The 23,456-nt window shown below is 43.8% G+C and overlaps 1 protein-coding gene across 1 annotated transcript in view; it reads right to left on the bottom strand.

Annotated features, from left to right (window-relative positions):
* The window catches only part of LOC124615871 (lysozyme-like), a 33,075-nt gene that overhangs the window by 8,715 nt on the left and 904 nt on the right, over nucleotides 1-23,456 (bottom strand). The window contains exons 2-3 of the mRNA XM_047144036.1: nucleotides 4,635-4,726; nucleotides 4,458-4,521 (exon numbers count right to left, since the gene is read on the bottom strand). Coding sequence (XP_046999992.1) covers nucleotides 4,458-4,521; nucleotides 4,635-4,726 — 156 coding nt within the window. The remainder of the gene's footprint in view (nucleotides 1-4,457; nucleotides 4,522-4,634; nucleotides 4,727-23,456) is intronic.

Below are 23,456 nucleotides of genomic sequence, written 5' to 3' on the forward strand. Positions count from 1 at the left end.
CTCTGACGGCACACCGGTACGTCACGGCATCCTGCGTCCTCATGTGTTACCTCTCATGCGACAGGATCGTCGTGCCATTTTTCAACAGGACAATGCTCATCCGCACATGGCACGTGTCTCTATGACATGTTTACGTGATACTGAGGTACTCCGATGGGCAGCAGTATCCCAGATCTGTCACCGAAAGAACGTGTGTGTGACCAGCTGGTCGTCAACTCCTTGCTAATGTCATTATGGAGGAATATCAAGGACCAGTTAGTACAGCTGTGATGGAGCTTGCCTCATGAAAGTATACAACGGGTTTATGACACGCTTCCAAATTCAAATTCAGTCAGTGCATGCGTCCAGACCATTGGGAGTGCAATGTCATACTGATAAGTGGGCTCATACTGCCAAGTTCTTTGGAAATTAGATTCGATATTGTAATCACATACCCCTCACCCGCTTGAACTTTCATTTCGTTTCCTCCTTCCCTTCTGAGTGCTTCACGTTTTATTGTCAGGCAGCACAACATTCAGATGTATTTAGACACTGTGTGTCATCTTTCTCCCTTTCACTTTTCATTTGTTACCGTTCTCTGTCGGCCTTTGTTAGATCTACATCTACATAGATGCTCCGCAAACCACGGTTCTTGGCCAAGGGTCTACAAGTTATTTCCTTTCCCATTCTACTCGGAAATACAACGAGGGGAAACGACTGTCTATACCCCTCCGTATGTGCCCTGACTTCTCGTTTCTTATCTTTGTGGTCCTTACGCGCAGTGTATGTTGGTGGCAATAGAATCGTTGGGCAGTCAGCTCCAAATGCCTGTTCTCTAAATTTTCTCAATAAAGTTTCTCGAAAACAACGTCGCCTTCCCTCCAGGGATTCCCATTTGAGTTCCAGAAGCATCTCCGTAACACTTTCGTGTTGCTCGGACCTACCACTAACAAATCTAGCAGCTCGCCTCTGAAATGCTTCCATGTCTTCCTTCAATCCGACTTGGTACGGATCCCAAACAATCGAGCAGTATTCGGGGATAGGTTGCACCAGCGTCCTACATGCGGTCTCCTTTACAGGTGTCCGCCTCCGTAGATTAGCGGTAGCGTTAAAGCTTATCACGCAGGGGGCCCGGGTTCATTTCCCGGCAGGGGACTGGGTGTTGTGTGTCCTTCTTCATCATTTTCATCATCATTGACCCGCAAGTCGCCGAATCGCCGAAGTGGCGTCATCTAAAAAGGACTTGCGATACGGCGTCCGACTCCCCCGCACGGGGCCTCCCGGCTAACAATTACATACGCTCATTTCATTTCCTTAACACATGAAACTCTCTTTCTCAAAATTTTCCCAGTAAACAGAAGTAGACCATTTTCGCCAGTTCTCACATGCTCGTTTCATCTCATAGCGCTTTGAAACGTGTGACAAGATTTCCCCGGGTTCACATTGACTCTTCTAACAAACAGGTAAGTTAGAGACGATACAAATAGACCTCACAATATAGAAAAAGAAGTTACTTGTAGATATTAATCTTTGTATTCTTAGGAGAAGCTAGGGACGGGAATGGAAGTTAGCAATTCAACAATTAATGCGTACACCTACTGTATACAGTTTCCATTCCTCATTTTAATTCCGTTTGTCCTACCATGATTTCAATGACTTCATTTATAGTAATTCTGTCATTGGTACTTCTCACATTGTTGTCTAATATGTTCATTCTTTCTCGGTGTGTGACTTGCAGTCTGAAATTTAGTTGAATTTTAGTATCCCACGCCGTTTTTTCCCTTATACGATTCAACAACCCATGTTAGTAACATCCTAAAGATAGATGTGCTTTTAATGTTTTTCATCTCCATTCAGTCACTTAGTAGAGGGCGGGATTGAAAGCCTCATTTAGCATTCTGAGTTAGGTTTTCAGTGATGTCACGAGATGGATTAACGAAAACTCCCGGATGACTTCTTGGAAAAGTTACGACCACCTTCGTTTATTACAGTTTCACATTTAGGCATAATCCCCGTCTCTAGTAATCTCATCGTTGACGTACGTTACACTATTGCCGTCTGCTGATAAACAAGTTAGATCGCCAAAATATCGCGCTATATGGACAGCACCACTAGCTGAATACCCAAACGGAGTTCAAAATAGAGACTGAGCGAAATGTAATGTAGGTAAAAATGGTTCAAATGGCTCTGAGCACTATGGGACTTAACTACTGAGGTCATCAGTCCCCTAGAACTTAGAACTACTTAAACCTAACTAACTTAAGGACATCACACACATCCGTGCCCGAGGCAGGATTCGAACCTGCGACCCTAGCGGTCACGCGGTTCCAAACTGACGCGCTTAGAACCGCATGGCCACACCGGCCGGCTAATGTAGGTAGGTGACATCAGAAAGCATACGAGGTCTGTTCAGAAAGTTCCACAACTTTGCCTGCAAAAATTTTCTACCCTTACCTTTTACTTGTTGTGCATGGTCTCCTTCGAAATAATCTCCTGCACATTTGATACACCACACCCAACGCCGTTTCCAGTTCCTGAACCACTCTTGGTATCCTTCTTGCTGGATCGCGCGAAGCGCTGTCGGCGAATTTTCTTTTATCTCGTCTATCATTGCAAATCTTCGCCTTTCTAACAGGGTTTTCAACTTCGGAAATAAAAAAAAAATTAAAAAAAGCAGAGGTCAGGTCTGGAGAGTAAGGAGGATGAGACAGCACAGTGGTTTAGTTTTTTGCTTAACAGTCACGCACCAACAGGGATGAATATGCGGGTGCGTTATCGTGATGCAAGAGTCGTGAATTGTCTCGTCACATTTCAGGCGGTTTCCTTCTCTTTCTCGCAGGCGTCGCAACTCGTTCCGATGGTACCATCGATTAACAGTTTGTCCCTGTGGCACAAATTCATGATGAACAATCGTTCAAAGTCAAAGCTATCAGCATGGCTTTGACATTTGACCTGACCAGACGAGTTTTTTTTGGTCTCGGAGAACCCTTCCCGACCCAACGTCATTACGTCTTGACGCACGTCTCATCATCAGTTATGGTTCTTTTAAGAAACATTTCGGTCTCATTTGTACGATCCGACAGTTCTTCACAGACTGCGAGGCGAAGGTCTTTTTGGTTTTGACTCATGAGCCGTGGAACGAACTTGGCGGCAACACGGTGCATTCCAAGATGCTGTGTTAGGATTTCATTACGTCATCCAAGTGAAATGCTGCACTCTTCTGCAATCCCTCGGACAGTCAGTCTTCGATTCGCATTCACAATTTCGTTGATGTTACTGACATGAGCGTCGTCGGCAGACGTCGAAGACCGCCTTGAATGAGGATCATCTTTAACTTCCGTCCAGCCATTTTTAAACCGTGTGAGCCGTTCGCAACACTTGAGTATGGCTTACACATTCATCACCGTAGACTTACTGCATTGTTTGGTGAGTCTCTGTAAAAGTTTAGTGTTCCTCTAATTCTGCTCTCTCGAAATGCGCAAACTGTGCGACACAACATTCTACTAAACACAGCACTGAGCAATAACTAACAGACATACAACAATGAAAGTTCTGGCAGTTAGACTTGAAACCCAAGCGTGTGCAGGGATGCCAACCGCACCTCGCTGCAACGCGCCATTGGTGCGAAATTACGAATGTTCCAGAATTTTTTGAACAGACCTCGTACATGCAGGAGCAACAGGATTCGTATCGCTGGACGCCACTCCTCTCTGGGACTCCTTTATCTTTTAGTGGATGTTAAACGAATGACGATGATTGCAATGTTACGGTATATTGTTAATTTTTACTTATGGACCGTCAGACAGCAACTGAATAAAACACAATTTTAGTGCCATACGCGTTTCGCCTTTATTTTCTGCAAGGCATCATCAGTGGCCTGGAATATGTACATATGTTTGCTATTTAATTTACATTTTTGTGACTGTACCTATAGGTTATAAACAGTTCTGGTGGTTTGGTATATCCTATTAAGTAGTAATGTTTTGAACTGTACTTACAGGGTGCGTGGACAATTTCTTCCATATTACGCTCCTGTTGCATTTTTGGTGTTGTTCTTCTTCTTCTTATGAATGCCAGTTTGCGGTTTTTTCCCACATTCCACAGCACTATGAACTGAACGCTTGCTTCAATGCAATGGTTTGGTTTCTGTTGCCGACTGTCAAATGTTTTTGCCAAAGATCGAATGTTATTGCCGAACTTTCGAGTGTAATTATTGAAGTATCTGAGCTCTGTTTGTGTATGCATTTGTGTGTGCGTTTGCGTGTGTGTGTGTGTGTGTGTGTGTGTGTGTGTGTGTGTATGGTGCAGACGGTCCATAAGTAAAAATTATCAATATACCGTAATATTACACGCAACTAAGGAAGACAGGACTACAAAAGTTGAAGATGATTGCAATGATTTATGTATGGACGCTGATGACCTTGTTGTCACACTATGTAGGACAAACAGCTACAGCAGCATCTAGTCTCGCGTCTTACCTTCACATTTGAGACGGCAGTCACCTGCCACTTTGCCGATGCCACACCAGTACTTGCTGTTGATCTGTGGAACAGAAGGAGTCAGCCATGAAATACGTGCCTTACTGACAATTATAACAAGAAGACGAGTGGGAGAACCGGTTGTCCAGTACGGATGGGAGGCAGTGGTCCACTCACCTGGAACAAGCCATAGTCGTAGCTCCCATTCTTGTTGCGAGGGCCCCTCTTGTCAGTTCTGCCGCCGCTCTCAGACTCCACCAGGCACACCCCTGCACACAAGACAAAAACGGTACTTGTTACGTGTCGGTTGCAAACAGCCGACCAGTCTGGTCAGCAGTATCAATACATGTGTCGCGAAATTCAACGATGAAGTTTGGTTGAGGCAGTCTCAGCCGTAGCTTTTCAGGCAAATCGAACAAAAGTGCTACGGCACACGGCTAGCCTAAACGGAGACAAAGGAAAATGAAACAGTCCCCCACCGCTTATCGCTCGGCTGCGCTATTATGTTTTGGGTCCTCTAGAGGCGTACTAAGGTACCGTGGGGCGAAGACTTGAAGGTTTGACAAACTGCCTATTGGCTTCTGCCTCGGGTTCTTCGGCCGACGTTCATATGACGAATTTACTGACGTTTCGCCAGCACGAGTGGCTGGTATTGTCAAAGCTACACCCTCCCTTGCCGGTGGTGAACCAGAGCCGAGCTCGCGGCCGCAGACTATATGTACCTGGCGCGCCAACGTCCGAGGGCTTCTCCGCGGTCATGTCCGGTGCGGTTCTCCTCTTGCTACCTGCGACGGTCGTTCGCTGCAGTACGGGAAGCCAGGAGCCGTTTACCTTAACGCTTTCCTTTTTCTTGTTGAAGCTCTTCGCGTGTTTTTGTGTTTCTACAGCTTCTCTGAACAAGCGCGTTTGATAGTGCTTCTCTACAGCCACAACTTCCGTGTCGGCGACTGATTGTCCAGTCATTCCGACATAAATTTTTCTGCATGTGCAAGGTACACGGTATATTCTCGACTTAGGAAGTGGGTCCCTTTTCTCCTTTGCCGATCTAAGACACTCTCTGATGTTCCTTGTCAGTTTGAATATCGTCTTTACGCCGTGCTTGCGCAATATACGGTCGATTCTGTCCGTCACTCTGGGCGCACCACGCACTGAGTGAGACCGACCACTAAATAAAATTCGCCGACACGGAAGTTCTGGCTGTAGAGAAACACTGTCACACCCGCTTGTTCAGAGAAGCTGCGGAAATACAAAAACACGCGAACAACTTACACAAGAAACAGGAAAGCCTTAAGGTAAACGGATCCTGGCTTCCCGTACCGCAGCGAACGACCGTCGCAGGTAGCAAGAGGAGAACCGCACCGGAAATGACCGAGGAGAAGCCCTCGGACGTTGGCGCGCCAGGTACATATAGTCTGCGGCCGCGAACTCGGCTCCAGTTCACCACCGGCAATGGAGGGTGAAGCTTTGACAATGACAGCAACTCGTGCTGGCGAAACGTTAGTAAAATCATCAGATGAACGTCGGCCCAAGAACCCGAGACAGAAGCCAATAGGCAGTTTGTCAACAAGTGGTCACGAAAGCCTTAACAATTTTGTACTTGAAGGTTTGCCAAGACTGCGGACAAGTACCTGAAAACTATCAAAAAATTAACTACGCAACTCTGTAATGTATCCAGTTTATTGGATGGTGAGCTCCGTGGCTGCAGATTATATTATTTTAATAAATACAGCAACCAATCACTTTCTTGCGTGTTTTTTATTGAAGTTAATACGCATTTCGGGCTGTAACCTCAGAGCCATGGTGTTGTATTGTGCTAATAATCATGATTTCATCCCAATCGACGCCCAAGTCGCCGAAGTGGTATCAAATCGAAAGACTTGCACCCGGCGAACGGTCTACCCGACGGGAGGCCCTAGTCACACGACATTTACATTTACCTGTCTTCAATTCGCGTAATACATATTTAAGTCTTCAGTCAGTACGTAGTTACACCATCGACTGCCAGCTGGATTCTGTAGCTGCCCTGCGCAGAATAACAGTTTTGTGTAACTACTGCAGTTCGCGGGTTGTTTATTTATGATATGCAGCTTTTTAAGTGTACTTACTTTCTACTGTGCTTATTGTCATTCCGATTTTCGCGTTTATGGATGTGGCACAAACACTTTTTTTACTCCTTTTTTGCACAAAAACAACCCAGTGTCCGCCATGTTGCATTTTGTCATCTTTTTCCGCATCCGAAAAATACATTTATGGTCAAAGATTGTCTTTTGCTTACAGGTTCTGCTATGGTCAAAGTTCTAGGTTGCTCATAGGTTGCGTATGACTTAAATAAAAATAACTTAAATTGTTTAGCATGAATGTGCTAAGGTGCTGTAAGGTAAGGTAATAACATGGCTATTAAATAACCGCATTAGTGACTGTTTAATTAGTTTTATGGAATATTTAAAAAATAGAAATAATGTACTTCTACATAGTCACTAATACACTTATTTAATAACTTCACAGAGTACTCAGCACATTCATGCCAGATGATATCAGGTATTTTATTCATATAGAACCTATAAGAAATATATAACTTCGACCATAGCAGAACCTGTAGTCAAAATATAATCTTTGACACTAGATATATTTTTTGGATGTAAACAAAGGTGTCAATCGGCGACATGGTGTATAATTGTGACACCATGAAGTTTCAGTTTTTAGAGAAAGCTCCTTGTAGTGTATCGTCAAGTGGCATACTTATTTCAGAATGCACTTCTTTCAAGTCCACAAATAATTTTTGAATATCCTTCCTCCTACCTTCATCGTACTGACGTTCAGCACGCTGACGTGTGATAAGTTCTATTCTTCATATGAATGTAACGTACTGCTCGTATGAGAAAGCGTGCGAGCATGAAAACATAGGGACTCTGTAACGTGCCGACGGTTACGATAAAGCGGAAGACTAGTTCCCTGTGCCTCTTTAAATATTACAGTTTTATATATACAGGGAATGGACCACGGTTGTTGACCGTGATCATAAACTCCCGAGACGTACTACAGCCACCATTCCACTCTATGTTTGCCTCGGTCATTAACGGCAGGAAGCTAACGAAGGTTTGTTTGGGTGTGAATTACGCACCTCTGGGAAAGGGAGCCGCCTTTATGCCTTTAGAAAATTCAATTCGACGCACCAAAGAAATTGTTTTGTCTTGTTTATACTTACGCTTTCTGTGGGCTCAAGAAATGAAATATGTTGCTCATGGTGGTATGGTTGAGAAACTGTTGATTGTAGCTTGGGTATAAAAAAAAGGCTACGAGTAACCATATAAGAAATAGAATCAGTGACACGAAGATCGAATCGAACAACAAAACCACTTTGATTACAACATAAATACAAAGATATTTTTACCGAGAACACTACAGGGTGGTCAGAAACAGTCTGAAAAGCTTGTAAGGGTGTTGCAGTGGAGGCTGAGCTGAGAAATAATTGTTGAGAAAAAATTCGATATGTTGCGCGGTTTGCGAACTGCTAATGAGTATTGTAACAGTTGCTAATTCACGGACTCACAGATGTCACTGCATTACCATACTTTAACGCCTGGCGGAACAAAAGCTTGAATCTCCGCTCACGACGGCCTAGTTGGCTAACGTCAATCTAATCAACGTATCGAATTTTTTTCTTATCAACGTATACAATTTTTTTCTTAACAGTTATTCCCAGCACAACCTCCCCTGCAACACCAGTATAAGCTTTTCATACTGTTTATAACCACCCTGTATATCGACACAAAGGAAATTTCTGCACGTTTGTAAGTGTTTGTCGTGTCTGACTAATGCCCGCCGCCTTTCAAACTTAAAACTGAATTTGCTTGCTTTTTCGTCATTGCTCCAACCTTCTGACTCCCATTTCAATTTCCTCACCTCTTCCCTTACTATTTTTGCCCTCTAGAGCTCCCTCTAGTACCGCGCAAGCTATTACCTAATGTACTGCATTCGGGAGGACGACGGTTCAATCCCGTCTCCGGCCATCCTGATTTAGGTTTTCCGTGATTTCCCTAAATCGTTTCAGGCAAATGCCGGGATGGTTCCATTGAAAGGGCACGGCCGATTTCCTTTCCAATCCTTCCCTAACCCGAGCTTGCGCTCCGTCTCTAATGACCTCGTTGTCGACGGGACGTTAAACACTAACCACCAACACCACCTAATGTACTACTACGCGTCCCTTCTTCTCATCAGTGATTTCAATATGTTCCTCTCCTCACCGACTCTGCTAAGAACATCCTCATTTCTTATCTTACCAGTGCACTTAATTTTTAGCATTCTGCTGTAACATCACACCTCTAACACTTCGATTCTCTACTTTACTAACTCTCGCACTGCTCGTGATTCGCTTCCTTACAGTGCCATGCTCAAGGCGTACATTCTCGGAAATATGTTCTTCAAATTAAGGTCTATGTTTTATACTAGCAGACTTGTTTTAGCAATGAGCGCTCTACCTACCTGTGATAGTCTCATCTTGTCTTCTTCGCTTCATCTCTCACGATTTGTTTTGTATCAAAAGTAGTAGAAATTCTTCACTTCGCCTATCAGGCGGTCCTCACTTTTGATGTTATGTCCATTGGTAATCTTAAACTGATGAGCCAAAACATTATGATCACCTGCTTAATAGTTTGTTTGTTCCTCTTTGGAACGAAATACAACACTGATTCTGCATATCAGAGATCCGACAGTTTGTTGGTAGGTTTGTGGAAGTATGTGGCATCAGACGTATAGGCACAAGTCATGTAATTCGCGTAAATAACGGGCCACTAACTTCCGTACGCGGTGATGGCGCCCGATAGCGACCCAGATGGGTCCCATAGGATTTACATCAGGTGAATTTGGTTCCCGAGACATCAACTTGAGTTTGCTGTAACGCTCCTCAACCATTTAGTGCCTAGTGCCCGATTCACTGGCCTTCTACTTTTTCGTAGAGCTCACGTTAGTAGCACGTGAACATTTCATCAACTTCGCCGTTTTCTAGATACTCTTTCATAGTTTTCCCTTTGTCAAAGTCGCCTGTCACAGTGAATTTCCCCATTTGCAGCCCATATGGTCGGTGGGGTGATCCCCGGCGGTGTCTGTTCCGCTTACATACTTTTGTTACCACGTCACGTGCCCGCAAGGCCACCAGGCGACATCCAACTTCGCGTTGGGCTGTAATCATAATGTGTTTATAAAGGAACGTCGTTCCCACAATCGCTGGTATTTGATCTGACTCCCCGAACAGAATCTGAACACGTTTTGCTCAACCACAGAGAGACAACGATATAATCTACGGTCCGGACCTGGGACGATTTCACAAACTTAGGTGTGATGCTCACGAATGTCCTGACACCGAGTTCGAACAAGCATCCCCAATGGTTGTTAGTAAGAGCAGGAATATCTTTGGATGTGACAGAACACAAGGAATCTTTTACTCTTGGTTATGCCTTTAGACTAGCGTTTTATAAATTTTCTCCAAGTTATGGGCTATTTAGACTGATGTCTCAAGTAATTAGAGGCATCCGACAGTTCCCGGACAGTTTCTCACGGTTCGTTTACCAAATTAATTTACAATCTTGATCCAGACCATTATGTCTTCCTTGAAGCTCAAGGGTGAATGAGAAGAGATAGAGGAAGGGAATTGCTCATATGCTCAGATTGCCAAAGTGCCCTCCACAACTAAAACTAAACTTCGTCCGAACAGGCCTTGGAAGGCCCAACGGTACCGACCGGCCGCCGTGTCATCCTCAGCCCACAGGCGTCACTGGATGCGGATATGGAGGGATATGTGATCAGCACACCGCTCTCCCGGCCGTCTCACTTTATGAGACCGGAGCCGCTACTTCCCAATCAAGTAGCTCCTCAGTTTGCCTCACAAGGGCTGAGTGCACCCTGCTTGCCAACAGCGCTCGGCAGACTGGATGGTCACCCATCCAAGTGCTAGCCCAGCCAGACAGCGCTAACTTCGGTGATCTAGCGGGAACCTGTGTTACCATTGCGGCAAGGCCGTTGGTAGTGCCCTCGAGAGTATTCAACAAACGTGTCCAGTCAAGACAACGATTATGAACACCCAAGGTAAATTTTTACAGTGGCAAGGGAAAGAGTTCTCATTTATCGTGGTATGTGTGTACATGGGAATAAGCGACACATGACGACTTCCTGCCTGGAAGATTATAATGATTAATTCACTCGTAAATTATTACGTCGCTCGTTGTATAATTAACTAATATTGCTAATATTTAACAAGGAAACAAAAATTGCAAATGTTCAACGATTTGTGAAAATAGTTTTCGTTTCTGTTCTGACGTTTGACAGATACCTTTATGATAGATAATAAATAACTCCCTTCCATTTTTCGAGATTAATAAATTCACGCGTACAAGTACGACCTGCATGATGTCGACGCTTTTGTTTCTGCTGCTAGAGAACGCGTATAAGTGGTGAGAGGGCGTAAGCCACGTTCGGCAACATTGCCGTCTGCCCGCCTGAACTGTCAATATCAGTCACTCGTCTCACGGACTATAGTGCAACGAGTAGGTTAAAATTTGATGTACGGTCCCGTAGTTACACAGAGAGGAACAGACTTGCAGAACATTGACTGGCATGCAGAGCTACATCAGAGCAGTCTTAGGACGGAATACCACAACGACAAGGCATTTAACAGGATTTGTGAAAAACAGGGATCATTTCCATCCATTACGCAGTAAAAGTATACGGAAAATAGAATTATGAAAGCCCTGTATGTCGGGGAAAAGCATCGACGTACGAACACTACACATCGGCTTTATGATTATTGTTATGATTTCTTTAAAATATCGATATTCCCGATCTATAATTTTATCGTTGTCATTTCTAACTAGTGCTGATAGCTGTTTGGTGTTTAACGTCCCGTCAACCATGGAGTCGTTCGTGACTGAATACAAGCTCTGATCGGGAGGAAAATTATTGTATGTGTATATCCATTACACCCCTATGTGGGCTATATCGTCCTGTTGTAATAATAACAGCACGTCTTTGATTCGTTCGATGTCTTTTGCCTTGCCTACTTAAAAGGACTCCAAAGTCTGGAACAGTACTCCAGAATTGGTCGCATCAGCGTTTTGTATGCAATTACGTTTGCTGCACTTTTCCAGAACCATTTCAACATATTCGAGTCTTCGATTCACGTATCCTAACAGAGATTTTTACATGTTCGTTCCACTTCGCATCGCTTCTTAGTATTATCCCCAAATAAAATGTGACGTGCTCAATGTACCGGGTGATCAAAAAGTCAGTATAAATTTGAAAACTTAATAAACCACGGAATAATGTAGATAGAGAGGTAAAAATTGACACACATGCATGGAATGACATGGGGTTTTATTAGCACAAAAAAGTTCCCAAAATGAGAGACAGATGGCGCTGGACAGCAAAACTGCTACCGTGACGGGTGAGAGGTACGCCGATATGTTATACAATCGCATCATCCCCAGCCTGGCTGATAAACACCTGCTGGAACATACAATGTTTATGCAGGATGGAGCTCCACCACATATTGCCAGACACGTGAAAGATCTCTTGCGCGCGTCGTTTGGTGATGATCGTGTACTCAGCCGCCACTTTCCTCATGCTTGGCCTCCCAGGTCCCCAGACCTCAGTCCGTGCGATTATTGGCTTTGGGGTTGCCTGAAGTCGCAAGCGTATCGTGATCGACCTACATCTCTAGGGATGCTGAAAGACAACATCCGACGCCAATGCCTCACCACAACTGCGGACATGCTTTACAGTGCTGTTCACAACATTATTCCTCGACTACAGAAAGTAGTCCTGTTGTTGAGGAATGATGGTGGACATATTGAGCGTTTCCTGTAAAGAACATCAACTTTGCTTTGTCTTCCTTTGCTGTGCTTATTATTGCTATTCTGATCAGATGAAGCGCCATCTGTCGGACATTTTTTGAACTTTTGTATTTTTTTGGTTCTAATAAAACCCCATGTCATTCCAAGCATGTGTGTCAATTTGTACCTCTCTATCTACATTATTCCGTGATTTATTCAGTTTTCAAATTTATACTGACTTTTTGATCACCCGGTATATTCACCTCTTATCTTATAATCGGATTCTGTCTGAATCTTCGCCTTTTTCACAGGCATTATCTTGCGTTTATTTACGTTGAAAGAGAGCTGCCACTTATTATTCGAAATAAAAGTTTTATCCAAGTTTTTTTGCAGTGTATTCCGATCGACCAATGACGATACTTCCTTGTAGACAATGACAATATGGTAGTTGCGCTGATCCATTCAGATGAATCGTATTTCTATATTGGAAACATTGGAGGTACTATTCCGTTTCCTTGTGTCACTTACGACGCTTCTCTCACTTGTGTTAACATTCGCCGTACATTATAAGGCGCTGTATTCTATTTGTCATATATACATCGAGCATATCTGGGTAGACATTCCATATCATCGTCTCTTGGTTGATACTGGTTGGTTTATTAATCTTGTTTGCACTTCATTCAAGCTTTCATCCGGAAACAAATTTTCTGCTTCATGTGAGTCTGTTACGAAGCTCTATCCCTTTACAAATAGAAAGAAAGACCAGAGGCTTAACAAAAATATGGAAACGCCGTGAGAAATCCATGCTTGAACGTTGTTGTTGTTGTGGTCTTCAGTCCTGAGACTGGTTTGATGCAGCTCTCCATGCTACTCTATCCTGTGCAAGCTTCTTCATCTCCCAGTACCTACTGCAGCCTACATCCTTCTGAATCTGCTTAGTGTATTCATCTCTTGGTCTCCCTCTAAGATTTTTACCCTCCACGCTGCCCTCCAATACTAAATTGGTAATCCCTCGACGTCTCAGAACATGTCCTACAAACCGATCCCTTCTTCTAGTCAAGTTGTGCCACAAGTTCCTCTTACCCCCAATTCTGTTCAATACCTCCTCATTAGTTATGTGATCTACCCATCTAATCTTCAGCATTCTTCTCTAACACCACATTTCAAAAGCTTCTATTCTCTTCTTGTCCAAACTATTTATTGTCCACGTTTAACTTCCATACATGACTACACTCCATACAAATACTTTCAGAAACGACTTCCTGACATTTAAATCTATATTCGATGTTAACAAATTTTTCTTCTTCAGAAACGCTTTCCTTGCCATTACCAGTCTACATTTTATATCCTCTCTACTTCGACCATCATTAGTTATTTTGCTCCCCAAATAGCAAAAGTCCTTTGCTACTTTCAGTGTCTCGTTTCCTAATCTAATTCCCTCAGAATCACCCGATTTAATTCGACTACATTCCATTAATCTCGTTTTGCTTTTGTTAATGTTCATCTTATATCCTCCTTTCAAGACACTGTCCATTCCGTTCAACTGCTCTTGCAAGTCCTTTGCTGTCTCTGACAGAAATACAATCTCTTCGGCGAACCTCAAAGTTTTTATTTCTTCTCCATGGATTTTAATACCTACTCGGAATTTTTCTTTTGTTTCCTTTACTGCTTGCTCAGTATACAGATTGAATAACATCGGGGGAGGCTACAGCCCTTTCTCACTCCCTTTCCAATCACTGCTTCCCTTTCGTGCCCCTCGACTCTTATAACTGCCATCTGGTTTCTGTACAAATTTTAAATAGCCTTTCGCTCCCTGTATTTTACCCCTGCCACATTTAGAATTTGAAAGAGTATTCCAGTCAACATTGTCAAAAGCTTTCTCTAAGTCTACAAATGCTAGTATCGTAGCTTTGCTCTTTCCTTAATCTTTCTTCTAAGATAAGTCGTAAGGTTAGTATTGCCTCACGTGTTCCAACATTTCTACGGAATCCAAATTGATCATCCCCGAGGTCGGCTTCTATCAGGTTCTCCATTCGTCTGTAAATAATTCGCGTTAGTATTTTGCAGCCGTGGCTTATTAAACTGATAGTTCGGTAAGTTATTTATTTATTTAAATTAATCTGTCAACACCCGCCCTCTTTGGGATTGGGATTATTATATTCTTCCTGAAGTCTGAGGGTATTTCGCCTGTCTCATACATCTTGATCACCAGATGGTAGAGTTTTGTCAGGACTGGCTCTCCCAAGGCTGTCAGTAGTTCTAATGGAATGTAGCCTACTCCGGGGGCCTTGTTTCGACTCAGGTCTTTCAGTGCTCTGTCAAACTCTTCACGCAGTATCATATCTCCCATTTCATCTTCATCTACATCCTCTTCCATTTCCATAATATTGTCCTCAAGTACATCGCCCTTGTATAGACCCTCTATATACTCCTTCCACCTTTCTGCTTTCCCTTCTTTGCTTACAACTAGGTTTCCATCAAAGCTCTTGATATTCATGCAAGTGGTTCTCCTTTCTCCAAAGGTCTCTTTAATTTTCCTGTAGGCAGTATCTATCTTACCCCTAGTGAGATAAGCCTCTACATCCTTACATTTGTCCTCTAGCCATGCCTGCTTAGCCATTTTGGACTTCCTGTCGATCTCATTTTCGAGACGTTTGTATTCCTTTTTGCCTGCTTCATTTATTGCATTTTTGTATTTTCCCCTTTCATCAATTAAATTGAATATTTCTTCTGTTACCTAAGGGTTTCTACTAGCCCTCGTCTTTTTACCTATTTGATCCTCTGCTGCCTTCACTATTTCATCCCTCAAAGCTACCCATTCTTCTTCTACTGTATTTCATTCCTCCATTCCTGTCAATTGTTCCCTTATGTTCTCCCTGAGACTCTGTACAACCTCTGGTTCTTTCAGTTTATCCTGGTCCCACCTCCTTAAATTCCCACCTTTTTGCAGTTTCTTTAGTTTTAATCTACAGTTAATAACCAATAGATTGTGGTCAGAGTTCACATCTGCCCCTTTAAATGTCTTACAATTTAAAACCTGGTTCCTAAATCTGTCTTACCATTATATCATCTATCTGATACCTTTTAGTATCTCCATGGTTCTTCCATGTATACAACCTTTTTCATGTTTCTTGAACCAAGTGTTAGCTATGATTAAGTTATGCTCTGCGCAAAATTCTACCAGGCGGCTTCCTCTTTCATTTCTTAGCCCCAATCCATATTCACCTACTATGTTTCCTTCTCTCCCTTTTCCTACTCTCGAATTCCAGTCACCCATGACTATTAAATTTTTTTCTCCCTTCACTACCTGAATAATTTCTTTTGTCTCCTCATACATTTCATCAATTTATTCGTCATCTGCAGAGCTAGTTGGCATATAAACTTGTACTACTGTAGTAGATATGGGCTTCGTGTCTATCTTGGCCACAATAATGCGTTCACTATGCTGTTTGTAGTAGCTTACCCGTACTCCTATTTTTTTTATTCATTATTAAACCTACTCCTGCATTACCCCTATTTGATTTTGTATTTATAACCCTGTATTCACCTGACCAAAAGTCTTTTTCCTCCTGCCAACGAACTTCACTAATGCCCACTATATCTAACTTTAACCTATCCATTTCCCTTTTTAAATTTTCTAACCTACCTGCCCGATTAAGGGATCTGACATTCCACGCTCCGATCCGTAGAACGCCAGTAATCTTTCTCCTGATAACGACGTCCTCTTGAGTATTCCCTGCCCGGGGATCCGAATGGGGGGACTATTTTACCTGCGGAATATTTTACCCGAGAAGACGCCATCATGATTTAATCATACAGTAAAGCTGCATGCCCTCGGGAAAACAGCAAGGCCGTTTTGGTTAGTGTTACAAGGCCAGATCAGTCAATCATCCAGACTGTTGCCTCTGCAACTACTGAAAAGGCTGCTGCCCCTCTTCAGGAACCACACGTTTGTCTAGCCTCTCAACAGACACCCCTCCGTTGTGGTTGCACCTACGGTACGGCTATCTGTATCGCTGAGGCTTGCAAGCCTCCCCACCAACAGCAAGGTCCACGGTTCAAGGGGGGGGGAGGGGGGTGGCTTGAACGTACAGGGTGACAATTATTTAACTATATGAAAAAAAAGTAAATTAGTTACAAACTATGGCGTGCACACACTTTATTCAATATGTAAACGTCATTTCAGATACTCGGATTTAGGTTATGACATGTTCGATATGCCTGCCATCATTGGCGATGATGTGGCGCAGATGTAGTAGGGAAATTCTGCTTGACCCGCTGAAAGTCGGAACATCGATGCTGTCGAGTGGCTGTTTTCAGCTTAGCAATGGTTTTGGGGTGATTGCTGTACGCATTAGCCGCACAAAAAGGGAGTCGTATGTGTTCAGATCCGGAGAATATGGCGAGTGCTCTTCCAGGACATTACACACACACTTGCCGCGATGGGGCCGAGCTCCGTCTTGCATGAACCACATCTTATCGAAATCAAGGTCACTTTGGATGATAGGGACGAAATCATTTTCCAAAACCTTAACGTACCGTTCGGTAATGACGTGCCATCAGGGAATATCGCACCGATTTTTCCGTAACTCAACATTGCACACCACACAGTCACTCCTTGAGAGTAAAGAGAGTTCTCGATCGCGAAATGTGGATTCAAAGTCCCCCAAATGCGCCAGGTTTGCTTATTGACGAATCCATCCGAATGAAAGTGAGCTTCGTCGCTAAACCAAACCATACTGCTCATACTAATTCCCGTCACGTGCCGCTGCCAAACATCCCTAACGTAAACCGTTCAGAAGTTTCATATAGTTCAATAACTGTCACCGTGAAAATGCATAGGCAAACCAGGCCTGCAGCTGCATTGTACTCAATACGTTACAAGCATCAGACACTGTCAGAACAGTGTTCTGTATAGTTGTGAGTGCGTTATATTGGAGCTGAGTGAATTGGAGCGTGGGGAAATTGTTGATGTCCGTATGATGGGTGCTTCTGTAACCAAGGTAGCCTCAGTCTTCGGTGTTTCAAGAGGCACCGTATCGAAGATTAATATGGCGTACAGAGAAAACGGAAAAACATTATCCGATAAGTGCGGGTGGAAGTATATGTTGAGTGCTCGTCACAGACGGTTGACGAAAACTTGGAAGACAACAGCTACAAAAGTCGTTGCAGAACTGAATGTCGCACTCGCGAATCCTGTCGGCAAAAAAACAACGCGAATGGAGCTCGATAAGCTGGGAATTGGAGGATGAGATGGAATTCCAAAACCGCTCATCAGCGATGCAAACACGCGTACCCGCAAAACGAGGTGCCGGTGCCATAAAACCTGGACTTTAGAGCAATGGAAGAAATCCACTCCGTCGGATGAGTCGTGTTTCACACCGTTTCCAACCTCTGGGCGAGTTTAGGTCCCAAGTGTAAAACATGGCACGGGTTCGGTAATGATTTGGGCAGCCGTATCGCGGTGCTCCGTGGGCCCATGGGTACTGTGCCAGATCGCATTACGTCAAGGATTATGTGACCATTTTGGCTGATTAGATCCATTCCATGGTACACTGTTTGTTCCAAAACGATAATGGTGTGTTCCAAGACGACAACATCCCTGTTGCACACAGTTCACATCACCCAGGACTGATTTCATGAGCACGAGAAATAATCGTTGCATCTTCCCCGGCCACTAGATCACCACATGGCACTATTACTGAGCCTTTGTGTTGTGGTCTGTTGTGGTGCCTGATCTCCAACCACCTCCATCATCGTTACGTGAAGTTGGCCAGTATTTTATAGGAATAATAGTATAAGGGTACCCCTTGAAATCCACACTGGATCTACATTTATTCACTCTGAGACGACTGGAAGCTGTTTTGAATGCTAACTGTTTTCCTACACCGTATTAAGCAGGATAATGTGTTGTGTTTTTGGTGTTTCCGTATTTTGGTCCACCCCCTTTACATCCCACACAGTTTGAATGAAAAGGTTTATTATTCTCGTAAAACGGTGGAAGAGCTTAAATTAATTAAAGTGTCATATCTGAAAATTACTTCACTAAACGTACACTGCTATGCACTTATCGCACGATGTGAAAGTTATGTTAACAGGGAGGACGCAAGGGAACCTCCGATTGCTTCATATCGTCCAAACGAAGTGTAGGCCAATCCAGCAAGGAAACACTCTGTCGGATCTTGTAAGATGTATCCAGGCCGTTGCCCTAATAGGTAGGAAATCTTCCAGTGACTTGTTTGCCTTCCACGTCGTTTACAGACCTCAGGCGTTAGCGCAGATAACAGGTCGCCATCTACATATTATCGCCGGCCACTTCGTAGGCTCTATGCGTGTTGCGACGGTCATTCTGTTAATGTCTGTAATTACGTCAGACACGCTGGACTATCTGTGTTGTACGTACTGTAGATCGGTCGCGACCCTAACCAATCGTTCCCGCCCGATACCGGAGTATTGGTCCATATAAGTTTTATTCTCTCACTAAGAGTCCTGCTGTGTTTGATGCCAAGAAAGATGGCTTACCAAAATACGGATAACGTGATACATTTTCATGAAGTAGTCATACATATTTACGCGTAATAATCAGTTGCTGTAAATGAGAGTACCTAATCCATTTACACTTAATAACTACAGTAACAAAATCAGAATTTGCTACGAGGAAGAAACAGACAGAAAAGATGCAAAAGAAAGTATAATACGGTGAGAGAAAGGCGGGGACAGTGACTTGGGGTACTAATGAGGAAACAGCAAAGTCTAATATGCACAAGCGATAAGAGATAAGACACATTTTCTTTACACAGTGGAGAACTGTTTAACTGCGCTGATCAGTTGAGGCTGGATATTCCATACTAGACAAACGCGGAAGGACTTAGCATAAGCGTTGCGTTGCGTTGTTTGGGGAAGGAGACCAGACAGCGAGGTCATCGGTCTCATCGGATTAGGGAAGGACGGGGAAGGAAGTCGGCCGTCCCTTTCAAAGGAGCCATCCCGGCATTTGCCTGGAGTGATTTAGGGAAATCACGGAACACCTAAATCAGGATGCCCGGACGCGGGATTGGCTTGGCTCTGAGAACTATGGGACTTAACTTCTGAGGTCATCAGTCCCCTAGAACTTAGAACTACTTAAACCTAACTAACCTATGGACATCACACACATACGTGCCCGAGGCAGGATTCGAACCTGCGACCGTAGCGGTCGTGCGGTTTCAGACTGTAGCACCTAGAACCGCTCGGCCACCCCGGCCGGCGACGCGGGTTTGAACCGTCGTCCTCGCGAATGCGAGTCCAGTGTGCTAGCCACTGCGCCACCTCGCTCGGTGACTTGGCATAAGCCGTTGTTGCTATGGCGAGGTGCAGAAACTAATTTAGAAGGTAATAATCGAGTCTCTTGTGAGTATTGGTGAGTTAGGAATGCAGGACAGATGATTACTGAAGAGACGATGGAAAACGAGGATCTTGTAGTCGTACATTCTAACGGCATGAAACCAGTGTAGGTATCTGTAGCAAAGAGTGACGCGGTCGCCCTGGGCAGTCTTACCTATAGGTGAGAGTGATGCAGTATCGGCTTGCTCAAGTTTGTTGACTTTACTATCTAACTGTGATGATTATTCGGAATATTAATATTTCATTCTCTTACCTCAAGATATGTTCTATGACCAGTACTATACAATGATTTTTATTTTTTATATGTAGTACTTAAATAGCGAACGGCCTTGCCGCAGTGGTAACTTCCGTTCCCGTCAGATCACCGAAGTTACGCAATGTCAGGCTGGGCTAGCACTTGCATGGGTGACCTTCCGGTCTGCCGAGCGTTGTTGGCAAGCGGGGTGCACTCAGCCCTTGTGAGGCAAACTGAGGAGCTACTTAATTGAGAAGTAGCGGCTCCGGTCTCGTAACTGACTTAACGGCCTGGAGAGCGGTATATTGACCACATGCCCTTCCATATCTGCATCCAGTGACGCCTGTGGGCTGAGGATGACACGACGGCCGGTCGGTACCGTTGGGCCTTCCAAGGCCTGTTCAGACGGAGAGAGAGTACTTAAATACATCGAAACTACAAGGCTTGTAGAAAATGTGTTGCACTATCGGCAATTGTCTTTTCTGTGATAACATCGATTGTTAATGATACACTGCACTGATACTTATCGAATAATAGTAGTGCACATGAGCATGGAAATTTATTGTTACAGTTCCACCTCAGTTCACGAATGTTTAGCTCGCTTTTACTTTTTTCTCATTTTCCACCATTTCAGACTGAAAAAGTAGTAAGAAGAAGAAGGAAATGTAGTTCAGAAATAGAAATTAGTTTTGGTCAATAATGAAAAAAAAAAATCGGGTGGCCGGTACCAATGAAACGAAGAATACCACCTACTTTACACACGACTGAGCCTACACGATCATTCTGTTTCAGATCCCTGCAAATTGTTTCACGCCTGTTTGTAAGAGTTCACTAATTCCAGTTGTACCTCAGTGATATTGTAATCGTGGGACAGTACGGTGTTTACGAGAGGCGTTCAGTAAGTAATGCAACCCCTCTTTATATCGACCAATTTCGCTTGAAAAAATTCTGAATCTTTCGCCGGACATCGTGGAATATTTCTGCTTTATCCCCTACAGTTTTATGCAGTTCGGATGGCGCTAAACATTGCCTTTAGAATGGCGCCTTACATTGCCTTTAGAATGGCGCCTGTGAAGGTGGTACGTTCCAGTCAGAAAGCTGTCATTGAATTTCTTTTGGCGGAAAATTAGAGCATCGCAAATATTCATAGATGCCTGCAGAATGTCTACAGAAACCCCACAGTGAACAGAACCACGGTGAGTCACTGGGCGAGGCGTCTGTCATCACCACAAAACTGGACTGTTGTTCTTCACCCACTCTGGGGCCCGGAGCTCGCACCCTCCGACTCCCATCTGTTTGGCCCAGTGAAGCACGCACTCCGCGGGAAGCAGTACGTGTATGAATGACGAGGTTATTGGTGCTGCAAGGCGTTGATCCCGACGTAGACTAGTAGAGTGGCACAGTGCGGGCATACAGACCTTCCCAGAAGGTGGCGTAAGGCTGTCGCATTGAATGAAGACTATGTTAAAAGTAGGGTTTTGCAGGCAAAGGAGTGGAGAATAACATGGTGTATCGTAAACCTGAATAAAACCAACCTACCTTAAGAACAAAATGTGTAGGATTGCTTACTGAACGCTCCTCGCATTATTGTGAAGTACATAAGTTTACATTTCTGATAATTGAAAGTAAGTTACCATACTTCGCTCAGCTTTGCAGTTTTATCGAGATCAGACTGAATATTTGTGCAGCTGTTTTGAAAAAGTCCGAAAAGTCAGAGATTATTATTAATAATGTCTGCTATATCATTAATAGATAACATGAACACCAAGTGTTCTAACACACTTGCCTAGGACGCGCTTGTGATTACTTCTAAATCTTTCGCTGACTCTCCATTGAAGAAAACGTACTGGGTCCTCTCGGCTAAGAAACCCTCAATACCGATACAAATTTCGCTTGTATAAAGTTATCACGACGCAACGCATATAACAGCATAATTTAAATAAAACTGCAAACTTGGAACACAACTGAACCCATTGTTTGGATGACACGTTCAGTTATTGGTGAGAACGAAAACAGCTTTAGAGGTTACACTAGGGGTTCTCAAACGGTGCTTCGCTGTTCTCAGGGGCATCGTGGTGGTTTCATTAAAATAATAATTTAGTTTACTTGTTTTCCGAATGAAAAAACTGTGTATGCGCAAGTTGTGATAACTGGCGGATACGAATAATGTGTTCAAATGGTTCAAATGGCTCTGAGCACTATGCGACTTAACTTCTGAGGTCATCCGTCGCCTAGAACTTAGAACTAATTAAACCTAACTAACCTAAGGAAATCACACACATTCATGCCCGAAGCAGAATTCGAACCTGCGACCGTAGCGGTCGCTCGGCTCCAGACTGTAGCGCCTAGAACCGCACGGCCACTGGCCGACGATTAAATGTGTGTTGGGCTATAATGATCTGTGAAATTTGTGTTACAAGAAATACGACTTTCAAGTATCAGTAATGAACCTGAGAGGGAGCAAATTGAAACTGGGAAGATTAGTGTAATTTATTAATAAGTATTTAGAGACTCAGAGATTATTGCAAATTGCGACGCAGCAGTTACCGATTATCGCTGAACAACTTAGCAACGCAATGAACAACTGAATGAGAATCTTTGACGACTTCGACGAAGATTTTAATGATCTAATATCAAGATCTGTAGTACCCCTTATCTGAGAAAAGTTTTATCAGCGCGACCGTGCAGTAGTGTAAAATCTCCGGAGAAACTTTGCTACACTGGTCCTTCGAAAAGACGCTTAACAACTTGCGGGACAAAACCCACACAAGACACGGCATTTTGCGTGTGCTTTAATGATAAACCATTCGAGGTCTTGCACCAACAGAAACTCTACATTGAGAGTGAAGCTCGTTTCGTCGTCGCTGCTTGAGTTTTGGAGCTTGGTGTAACAGGATTATGCGCAAATAGGTAGCAAAGCCCTACGAAAAAAAAAAAAAAAAAAAAAAGATTCAAACGGCTCTAAGCACAATGGGACTTTAAATCTGAGGTCATCAGACCCCTACACTTAGAACTACTTAAATCTAACTAACCTTAGGACATCACATACATTCATGCCCGAGGCAGGATTCGAACCTGCGACCGTAGCAGCAGCGCGGTTCCGGACTGAAGCGCCTAGAACCGCTCGGCCACAGCGGCCGGCGAGCCCTATTCGTTTTGACAGCTCTTAAACCACCCTCCTGATGATGAGAGGTAGGTTTTTTCACCATTCAGTCATCAACATGAAATATAGTTAGCGAACGAATGTGAAGAAACTGACGCGAGTCGCAGTTTCCCATCATGTTCCGAGATTTGAATAGGTCGGTTTTATCAGCATTGGCAGTCATCAACAGGAAATATAGTTAACGAACGAATGTGAAGTAACAGACGCGAGTCGCAGTTTCCAATCTTGTTCCGATATTTGATTAATGATGGTGAAGAAACAAGCTAGTCCTTCCCGTTGAACCGAGGAGGTGGCGCGGTGGTTAGCACACTGGACTCGCATTCGGGAGGACGACGGTTCAAACCCGCGTCCGGCCATCCTGATTGAGGTTTTCTGTGATTTTGCTAAATCGCTTC

The sequence above is a fragment of the Schistocerca americana genome, chromosome 5 (assembly GCF_021461395.2).
Source record: "Schistocerca americana isolate TAMUIC-IGC-003095 chromosome 5, iqSchAmer2.1, whole genome shotgun sequence".
NCBI lineage: Eukaryota > Metazoa > Arthropoda > Insecta > Orthoptera > Acrididae > Schistocerca > Schistocerca americana.